Consider the following 10,280-nt stretch of genomic DNA (forward strand, 5'->3'; position numbering starts at 1 on the left):
TTGAAATATGTAAAAGTGAAGACAAAATGCTATTTTAGACTGGGACGAAACTCTGGGACTAGCTAAATCTAAAATATCTAATTGATTCGATGTTGATTTATGTTTGATTAGTACGGACTAACAATGAAATCAAGCGAAAACTCTTCAACCTGAATGCTAAGGACCTACCAATCTAGACAGACGCCTATTTTCTACAGTTTTTACCAAGTAAGCTTAACATTTTAGTCATGTTACACTACATTTTAAGTTGTTTGTGTAGCAATATATGTTGCAATGAGTGACTGCAGTACATACACAGCATGCATTTTGTTGCAACCTCGTTGACACGCTGTATGAAACAACACGTGGGTATGCTAGTAGTAGCAGCTACTGAAGGGTTATGCTGTCAACATTGCTGTAGCACTTTGTTAGCTACTGTAACTACCTATCCAGGATCATCAGTTTATTTGGGAATTATGTGATCTAATAGTGTCCACATTCAACATCTGCTCGCCTACTTGCTATTTGCCGTAGTAGCTCGCAGGGAGAAAACTTCTTATAGTGGGATCATACACGTTGTTAATTGAGATCTCTCAGGCACCAGTCATGTTATGATAAACTGTCACCTTCAAATATCTTTGTTCTCAATTATCATTAATAGGCAAGTCACAAGGCTCGCGGCCATGGGATTAACCAAGCAGTATCTGCGTTATGCCGCGAGCGCAGTTTTCGGTGTGATTGGCAGTCAGAAGGCCAACATTGCCTATGTTACGTTGCGGGGCGGCGAGAAGGGACGCTACGTTGCAGTAGGAGCCTGCGAACATGTTTTCATATGGGACATACGTAAAGGAGAGAAGGTGAGTTGGAATTGGAGGTTAACTCAATAGTAGACCGCAGTTGCACCATAACCGTTTTGACGCCGCCACATCACATGTGCAGTAGACCTCTGACTTGACCTGGCTGAAGGTCCATTCGTTATAGTAAATGGGCCCTCCATCACCCATTTCTCCACACCTATCCCTCCATCACCCCCTTTTCCACACCTACCCACCCCACTGCAGATTCTCATTCTCAAGGGAAATAAACATGAAGTGACACACCTGTGCGCCTCCCCTGATGGCGTCCACATCGCCGTGGGTTACGAAGACGGAGCGGTGCGAGTGTTCAGCCTGATGGATGGCGAGAGCAACGTCTCCTTCAGCGGACACAAGTCTGCCGTCACAGTCCTACACTACGACTCCCTGGGAGCCAGACTGGTGACCGGGTCCAGGGTGAGCTACCATCCCACAGTGGCCCCAGGTCCCCCAATGAATGATCTGTTCAGGCCTTATGGGTTTAAAGATATTACGTGTTTGTGATATGATTGTTGTGTCTCCATTGTTTAGGATACAGATGTGATAGTGTGGGACGTAATCAACGAGTGTGGTCTGTACAGGCTGAAAGGGCACAAAGATGCCATCACACAAGCTCTCTTCCTCCAGGACAGGAACCTTCTGGTTACCAGGTAACACACATTCATACTGCAGACAACAGCCTATCACCCCGTACGTGATGAACCCTGTATCTATAATTCGGTAATGTATCTCTTGTGTTCACAGCTCTAAGGACAGCTTTGTGAAGTGGTGGGATTTAGACACTCAGCACTGCTTCAAGACCATGGTGGGCCATCGTAGTGAGGTGAGTTTTGGTAATAGTGTTTACACTGTAGGACCCTTTGCTGAGACGAGTGATTCAATCAATCGATCCATTGTCTTACTGGAAAACATTGTTGCTCTTGGAATTTTATTAATTGTATTCGTTATTGGTTTGAGAAGTAATTTTATTATCTTTTGGTCTGGTAGCATTGATGAATCCCTGTGTCAATGAGTACAGTATGCATCACTTACTGAATCTTTAGTTGATCCCTAGGGCGGTTGATCACTGCTGTCTAGATAGGCTGTTAAGTGTGTGTGTGTGTGTGTGTCAGGTGTGGGGCATGGTGCTGCTGAATCAGCAGAGCAGGCTGTTGACGGGCTCTGCTGACAGTGAGCTGCGTGCCTGGGACATCAACTACCTGGACAAGGTGAGCTCTGATCCTACTGCAATCTGTCTGTTCTTGGTGGAGTAGGGCTGCTGGAATACATGCTGTCCTAACTCCGAGAGACTGAAGTATTTACATTTAGTCATTTAGCAGACGCTCTTATCCAGAGCGACTTACAGTAAGTACAGGGACATTCCCCCCGAGGCAAGTAGGGTGAAGGTCCTTGCCCAAGGACACAACGTCATTTGGCACGGCCGGGAATCGAACTGGCAACCTTCTGATTACTAGCCCGCTTCCCTAACCGCTCAGCCACCTGACTTTAAAAACTGATCTTCTGTTACTGTTGCCTAATTCTTCTGGGTAAGGGTTTAGGGTTAGTTAATGCTGCTGTCTGTTCCAGTATTAAAGACTGATCCTCCTCTGCTACTGTGTTCTCTTTTCAGGGAAAGGAGACAGGCGAGCCCAAGGAGAAGAAGGGGAAAAGCCTCCTTAACGATGATGGTGATGAAGAGGAGGGTCCAGACGAGGAGCTGGAGGAGGTACCAACTTTACTTTATTTCCCATGAGTCTCTTCAATGCTCTTTCCTTTCTCAACTTGTCTCTCACTCTCTCTGTGCTCTTTCTCTCTTTATAGAGCTTTCACACACACACTCTTTTTAAAATCGTTCTCTTCTTCTTTCTGCCCACAGAGAATCCTGAGCTGTCAGAAAGCTGGGTCTCTCTTGAGAGAGGCCAGGGACAGGGTTGTCTCCATGACAACAGATGCCAAGGCCAAGATTATAGCGTGCCATGTAAGTGTGGTCTGGACCAGCAGGAACACACTGGTTATGATCAACTATGATGTTTGAGTCTGGGCTGGTAGTGGACAGTGTTTGAGTCTGGGCTGGTAGTGAATAGTGTTTGAGTCTGGGCTGCTTGTGTCTCAGGGTACTGACTCAGTGCTGGAGGTTTTCACTGTGCTCGCTGAAGATGAGGTGCAGAGGAGGATGGCCAAGAAGCTGAAGAAAGCCAAGAAGAAGGCCCAGTAAGTTGGAACACATCACTGTTATCACCAGCACCATTTCAGCTCCTGAAGATGTGAAGTGTAACGGTATTGGACTCCTGGTATAGAGCTCAGGACAGTGTGGAAAAGGAAGTCCCAGACGTGGTGGTGGAGAAGACCTTGGGAGACGAGATCTTAAGACTGACCACCATCAAAGCTTCCTCCAAAATCAGGTTGGTTTAAGGCCAAACACACACCCCACACCACACACACCGTGCTTTAGAGACACCCGTTGGCTGACTGTTGTGTCGTCAGGTGGATGGACTGTGTCCTGTGTGCTGGAGGAGAGCTGAGGCTGGTTCTGCTGCTCCAGAACAACACCGTGGAGGCGTACAATCTTCGGACCGGGGTCAAGACTCCCACCCCGGCCAAGACCGCCCGCCTCACCCTCGGGGGACACCGCACCGACGCTCGCACGCTCGCCTTCAGCTCCGACAACATCGCCGTGCTGTCCGCCTCTGGGGATACCGTCAAGATCTGGAACAGGTGAGACCCAGTGTTTCCTGTAGGACTTTTGTTAGCAGTGGGGGCAGGTCTGTCCGAACCCCCCCCCCCCCCCCCCCGCCAAGACAAAGTTCTAACCCTATATTACCTATATTATGGTTACACGTTACACTCATAAAGGAGCGGTTACGGAATCGGGCTAGTAATCAGAAGGTTGCTGGTTCGATTCCCCGGCTGTGCGAAATGATGGTGTGTCCTTGGGCAAGGCACTTCACCCTACTTGCCTCGGGGGAATGTCCCTGTACTTACTGTAAGTCGCTCTGGATAAGAGCGTCTGCTAAATGACTAAATATAAATGTAATGTAAAGAAAGTATGTTCTAAATGGCATAAATGCTGCCAATGAATAATTGACCTAACAACTTATTGTAAGTGGTCTTTAGCCTAGCCTATCGATTAAGGTAGGCCACTCAGAAGCATGTACACTGTCTGCTTCATTTGATCTTGATAGGCTAAGCATTCTGTAGCAAATAATAACAATAAACCCACTATTTATTATTAAAACTACTTCAGCATAATAATGCACCTAAAATACAAACATGAGCAAGGGCAGCAATCGCTATCGAATCAACAGACGTGCAATTTAGCTAGCAGGGGAAGAATACAAACAACGAAAATCACCAGTTAACTTAATTAACATTTGAAAGAACTATAGACTTATACAATAACAGGCTTAAATGAACTGACACAATAAGTTATACGACTTACAGTTCTCAAGGACACACGCATGCAATCTCAACTGCGGTGTGAAGTGCGTGTCCGTGCTATTCTCCGACATGCACTCTAACAATCACTGCTGATAGACGGCCTAAAATTTTGTACAGCCCTATTTCTGATACTGTGGCGGCCCGCCACGGCAAAATCAACATAGAGGAAACACTGTGAGACCAGTTCTATAGTAGCACATGCTCTGTAGAGGTACAGACACTCTATAGAAGTACAGATACATTGTTGTGGAAATTACTGTCCCGTTCCCCCTAGAACGGTGTGACTCAGTTTAGGTTCTGGGTTTGTTAGTATTAGACAACCAGTTGATTGGAGAGAGAGTGTTAACACACACACTTCAATACGAATAATGACCAGTTTAGAGACACAGTGGTATGAAGTCTTCTCTGTTAGTGAATAGAGAAAAAAGGTAATATGCTGCCAACAGATGGTCTTCATACACTCAGGGACTCAATCAGTGCACATTATAAGTTACAGCAGGAACGCATAAATAAACAAATAATAAGACAAAAGAACAGTAAATTAAACAAATAATAAAGCAATAGCTGCTCGACTGATTGTGATTAGGCACAATCTGAAATGATTGATGTCTCCCAAAACTCTCACTAGACAAGTCACTCTACAGCAGTACAGACACGTTGCTAGTATAGACAGATCCACTAGTCCAGAGGTACTTGGTTATTTCACACATGTGGAGTTTTAAAGGTTTTCTAACAGGAAGAGCCGTCTCTTCACAGGTCAACGTTGCAGGTGATTCGTACCATGGAATGTGAATATGCCCTCTGCTCCCTCTTTGTGCCCGGGGACAGACAAATCATCCTTGGAACCAAGGTATCACACGCTTTTTTGTTTTACGCACGCACGCATGCAATGTTTACACACGGTGTTTATGCACACACACACTGTGTTTAAAAAAAGTAATTTTGTATCCTCAGTCCAGTTGGACCCATGCTGCTGTTTCATGTCTCCTTTCAGAGTGGAGGGCTTCAGATCTTTGACCTGGCGACAGGAAGCCTTCTGGAGACGGTCGCTGCCCACAATGGCGCCCTCTATTCCCTCTGTCTGTCCCCGGACCAGGTCTGACCCCTGACCTTCTGGTCCTTCTGTCTGACCCCTGACATTCTGGTCGCTTGTTTGTCCTCTGACCAAGTCTGGCCTATCCTCTGTCAGAGAGAGAGATGCACCGCTCACCTTGCTGTGTGTTTGTTGTCTAGAGGGGGATTGTGACTGGTGCAGCCGACAAGACTGTGAAGTTCTGGGAGTTTGAGTTGATTAAGGACGAAGGTTCTGCACAAAAGTAAGCCCAAGTTTCCTCTCTGGAACAACATTTCAACATCTCTTTTTCTCTCACGCTGTAAAAGGCCCTGCCCCATCTCCGGTCACGAGAATGCTTTGACATGGGAATGAACACAAATTGTTGTTGGTCTAACAGTGTGTGTGTGTGTGCGCGTGTTGCAGAAGACTGACGCTAAATCACACACGGACTCTGCAGCTTGAAGAAGATGTACTCTGTGTGAAATACTCTCCTAACCAGAGGCTGCTGGCTGTCTCCCTGCTCGACTGCACTGTTAAGATCTTCTACACGGATACCCTGAAGGTAGACATGCACACACACAGGCCAAGTGTGATCACTACATTACAGTTGATTTATGTACTTATAATGAATGTTGTTTCCATCTGCTACAGTTCTTCTTGTCTCTGTATGGACACAAGCTGCCTGTGCTGTGTCTAGACATCTCTCATGTGAGTACTCAGCCTGTCAATACAGCATGACAACAACAAGGCTTTGAAAATGTATGCTTAACCACCTGTGGAATTTGTGTACATTCATATGGATGTTTGTCGTAGGTAGGGTGGTGATATTTGAGTTTGCACTAGTGGTCTTTGTATAGATGGTAGTGTTAGTGTATGTGTGCACTTCTGTCGCGTGTGTGAAATGCTGTGTGTGTATATTGAGTCTCTATCTTGCCCTGTAGGATAGCAGCTTGATTGCCACGGGTTCTGCAGACAAGAACGTGAAGATCTGGGGGCTGGACTTTGGGGACTGTCATCGATCTCTTTTTGCTCACGATGACAGGTGAGCTTGTGACTCCAGAGCGTTCTGTTCCCCCAAGCCCTCTCATGTGAGCTGGTTGTGCTTGTTGAATCAACCAAATGTTGTTCAGTCTCAGTTCCTGAATTTGAGATACCCAAGATCTATTACCTCATCTGCAGATTTGCTGACTGTCTTTATGTGGACTTCATGTCGACATCACATCCTATTCTGCATCAGGCAACCGGTTTTTCCCATCTGTTCTTTTCTTCTCTTTCAGTGTCATGTTCCTTCAGTTTGTCCCCAAAACCCACCTGTTCTTCACGGCAGGAAAGGATAAGAAGATCAAGCAGTGGGACGCAGACAAGTTTCAGCTCATCCAGACCCTGGAGGTGACCTTTGACCCTCCCTTGGTTCCACAGTTTAATCTGCCAGAATGTTGATGTAGTTGTTAATCAGAAAGAGTGTCCTTTAGAATTAGGGGCTCAGTACAGGACTAGTAAAATCAGTAGAATGATAGTGTAATCATTTTGCAGAAGCTTTTCTCAAAAACAACTTATAGTACAAGGGGGATTTGAACCTGCGACCTCTGGATCTGTAATCAACTGCTCTTACCACTAACCTCCAGTCTTGGGATATAGCTCTACCAGGGTTAAGATTAGGGTGCCAGTTTACATCCATCTTTCATAGAGCTTTTCTCCTGTACCAGGGTTAGGGTACAAGGGTCCATCCTCCTATCCCGAGATTTCGAACACATGAAGACTATAGAGCGCCATTGCCATGTAAACAAAGCTGTATTTGTAGAAACCGATTGTCTTCCAGCCTCTCCTCTGACCCCCAGGGTGTTTGTGTCTCCAGGGTCACCATCGCGAGGTGTGGTGTTTGGCCGTCAGCCCCAATGGGGACCACCTGGTGTCCTCGTCACATGACAAGTCCCTGCGCCTCTGGGAGAGGACGAGGGAGCCCATCATTCTGGACGAGGAGAGGGAGATGGTAGGTAGAGATTCAGAGAGGGGCCTGGACTATGGGCAGACACCCCTGAGATGGACCTAGGCTCCAAACCGTTACCAAAAAGTCGATTGTAACCCCTGTTTCACCAGGAGAGAGAGGCGGAGTTCGAGCAGGAAGTGGCCAAAGGCGAGGAAACTGTGGTGAGTGATGCTGGTGGGATCTGACAATCCTGAACCTGGTCTGACTTGTCTCTCCACTGCTTTAAATGGGTTAGTCTCCTGACTGGATCTCTCCTGGTGTCTCAGGTTCCCGGAGAGACCAAAGGAGAGGCAGCACTAGCAGGGAAGAAGACAATCGAGACTGTCAAAGCTGTGAGTAACATTTCATCATGTTATCAAATTATAAAAATTAGGGCTGTCGAGCGCAACATTTTTTTGCAAGAAAGATATTTCAGGGCTAACAGGGATGTCTGCATTAGCTGTGTACTTGACTAGTAAATGGTATTTAAGACTAGATGTAGGACTAGGTGGTAACTCAATTCACATCGATAGTAACCGCAGATAACTTTGGTCTTGTCGAAAGACCCATCTAACAGGGCTTTGTAGCTGAACTTGCTATTCAAAAAACACATTTCTGTTGCTAGTTATTTGCCATCCTATGGGAAGTGTTAGGGTCAGGCATGTAGAAGTTTAGTTTATTCCGAAAATACAGAGACACTTGTTTTCTTGGCCCTTTAACTCTTTCACACCATCCGACCAGTACCTGTGTAAACATTTTTGCGTAATTATTTTTATCTTAACACATTTGTGTTAAATTCTTATCTGATTAACTTTGACAGCCCAGCCATATATAATTTTTCCAATATTCTATCAGATTGTGTATGTCTGTCTGTGTCATGTGTGTATTTCTGTGCCCGTGGAGCACTGTGTTTTCGAACCGTGTGCGTGTAACACTGCATATGTCTATCGCTGTATGCTGTGTTCAGGCCGAGCGCATCATGGAGGCTCTGGAACTCTACAGGGACGAGAACAGGAAGATGGAGGAACACAAGTATGCCTGTGAGTCAGCTGGCAAGCAGGTACGTGAGACACACACACACACACTCACTCACTCAAACTCCAAGTCAGTTTTTTTTGCTAATGGCCTGTGCTGTGTTTTACAGTTGGCTCTACCCAAACCCAATCCTATACTAGTTGCGCTGGGAAACGTGTCAGTAAGTAAACAGAGGCCCTGCAAACTAACGCACACACAAATGACCATAGTACCTGTCTCAGATCCACACACACACATTACCATAGTAACGGTGGTCCTGTCTGTCTCTAGCCATCCCGCTATGTCCTGGACGTCATTAGGAAGGTCCGGTCCAGGTAAGGATACACACTAGACTGTCTCTCTTCTATTCTCTCTCTCTCATCTCACCCCTGCCCTCTCTCTCTCTCTGTCTCTCTGGGCTCTGTCTCCTTCAAATGGACGCTCTCACCTCACCCCTGCCTTCTGTCACCTCGCCCCTGCCCTCTCCCTCATCCTACCCCGCTGTCTTCAGTGAACTGGAGGAGTCTCTGCTGGTGTTGCCGTTCCCCTATGTGCCAGAGCTGCTGTCCCTGTTCAACAGCTACATCCAGGACGGGCTGGAGGTGGAGCTGGTCTGCCGCTGCCTGCTCTTCTTGGTTAGGTACACAGCACTGACAACCTGCAAGCCCTTACACTACAGCTGTGTGTGTTTTGTATTGCCGTGCCTTCAGTATTGTCCTTATGTGTGTCCAGGATCCACTTTGGCCAGATCTCCAGTAACCAGATGCTGCTGACAGCCATAGACGGGCTGAGGACCAACACCATATCCAGAGTACGCCAGATCCGGGTGAGTCACGCCTCCCATGTCCCTTCTGCTATGCCCCAGCCTCATCCTGCCCCAGCCTCATCCTGCCCCAGCCTCATCCTGCCCCAGCCTCATCCTCTCCCCAGCCTCATCCTGCTCCAGCCTCATCCTCTCCCCAGCCTCATCCTCTCCCCAGCCTCATCCTCTCCCCAGCCTCATCCTCTCCCCAGCCTCATCCTGCCCCAGCCTCATCCTGCCCCAGCCTCATCCTGCCCCAGCCTCATCCTGCCCCAGCCTCCTCCTCTCCCCACCCTCATCCTCTCCCCAGCCTCATCCTCTCCCCAGCCTCATCCTCTCCCCAGCCTCATCCTCTCCCCAGCCTCATCCTCTCCCCAGCCTCATCCTGCCCCAGCCTCATCCTGCCCCAGCCTCATCCTGCCCCAGCCTAATCCTCTCCCCAGGCTCATCCTGCCCCAGCCTCATCCTGCCCCAGCCTCCTCCAGTCCCAGTGTCCTCCCCCAGTCTTGTCCTGCCTCAGCCTCATCCTAGCCCTGCCTCATACCCCTACATCCTCCTGCCCCAGCCTCATCCTACCCCATCCTCCATCCTGCCCCAGCCTGATACCCAAAACTGTTACCTTCTGGTGAATGATCATGTTTAATGTCTGTGTGCAGGATGTTATGGGCTTCAACAGTGCGGGTCTGCAGTTCCTCCAGAGGGAGATTGAGAGCAAGGAGGATGTGATGTTCTTCGCAGACGCCACCGGTCGCCTGGGGGAGAAGAAGAGGAAGAGGAAGAAGAGGGAACGAGCCATCCTCGCCATTGCTTGAATCATGTCTCATTAAAACTGATTTTATATAAATCCTCCCCGCCACCAACATTCTGGGCTCACAGGAAGGAATGACAGATCATTAGATGTTTTTGTATCTAAAGACTCGCATAGAATGTAACAGTGTTCAATGAAAATCTTCACGTACCAAATAAACTGAGTCCTGCTCGTGCTTAACCCTGCCCAGGCCCCTGCCTCCTATAGCTTGCTCTCCCTGTTCCAGTCAGCCAGTCTGGAGGAGTGCAGCTCCCAGACCCATATAAAACACTTCGATATTAAACTGGGTCCTTAAAAGATACATTTCATGTTTGACTTCCTCCCTGCTCCTTGAGTCCCACACACAGAGGCAGGACAGGTATGATTTATGTCTGTTTCTCTGGGTT

General features: G+C 47.7%; 1 protein-coding gene across 1 annotated transcript; it reads left to right on the forward strand.

Annotated features, from left to right (window-relative positions):
* The first annotated feature begins 58 nt into the window (after positions 1-58).
* wdr3 (WD repeat domain 3) lies at positions 59-10,079 on the forward strand. Its single transcript, XM_062457588.1, has 27 exons — positions 59-207; positions 641-836; positions 1,041-1,250; positions 1,365-1,483; positions 1,578-1,656; positions 1,946-2,041; positions 2,443-2,538; positions 2,689-2,790; positions 2,926-3,023; positions 3,110-3,214; positions 3,297-3,527; positions 5,007-5,100; positions 5,245-5,346; positions 5,484-5,566; positions 5,728-5,866; positions 5,956-6,012; positions 6,246-6,346; positions 6,582-6,693; positions 7,160-7,294; positions 7,402-7,452; positions 7,558-7,623; positions 8,238-8,330; positions 8,415-8,465; positions 8,576-8,619; positions 8,796-8,924; positions 9,017-9,110; positions 9,743-10,079. Exons 2-27 carry the CDS (start codon positions 663-665, stop codon positions 9,896-9,898), a joined length of 2,817 nt encoding a protein of 938 aa, XP_062313572.1. The 5' UTR covers positions 59-207; positions 641-662; the 3' UTR covers positions 9,899-10,079.
* Positions 10,080-10,280: the final 201 nt, after the last annotated feature.

The sequence above is a fragment of the Osmerus eperlanus genome, chromosome 3 (genome assembly GCF_963692335.1).
Source record: "Osmerus eperlanus chromosome 3, fOsmEpe2.1, whole genome shotgun sequence".
Taxonomy (NCBI): Eukaryota; Metazoa; Chordata; class Actinopteri; order Osmeriformes; family Osmeridae; genus Osmerus; species Osmerus eperlanus.

Bases quoted from the DNA above. Each gene is read 5' to 3' on its own strand.
- wdr3 (XM_062457588.1), top strand. From the start codon at position 663: ATGGGATTAACCAAGCAGTATCTGCGTTATGCCGCGAGCGCAGTTTTC. The intron at 1,484-1,577 runs GTAACACACATT...TTGTGTTCACAG, and splicing joins AGGAACCTTCTGGTTACCAG to CTCTAAGGACAGCTTTGTGA. The intron at 8,620-8,795 runs GTAAGGATACAC...CGCTGTCTTCAG, and splicing joins ATTAGGAAGGTCCGGTCCAG to TGAACTGGAGGAGTCTCTGC.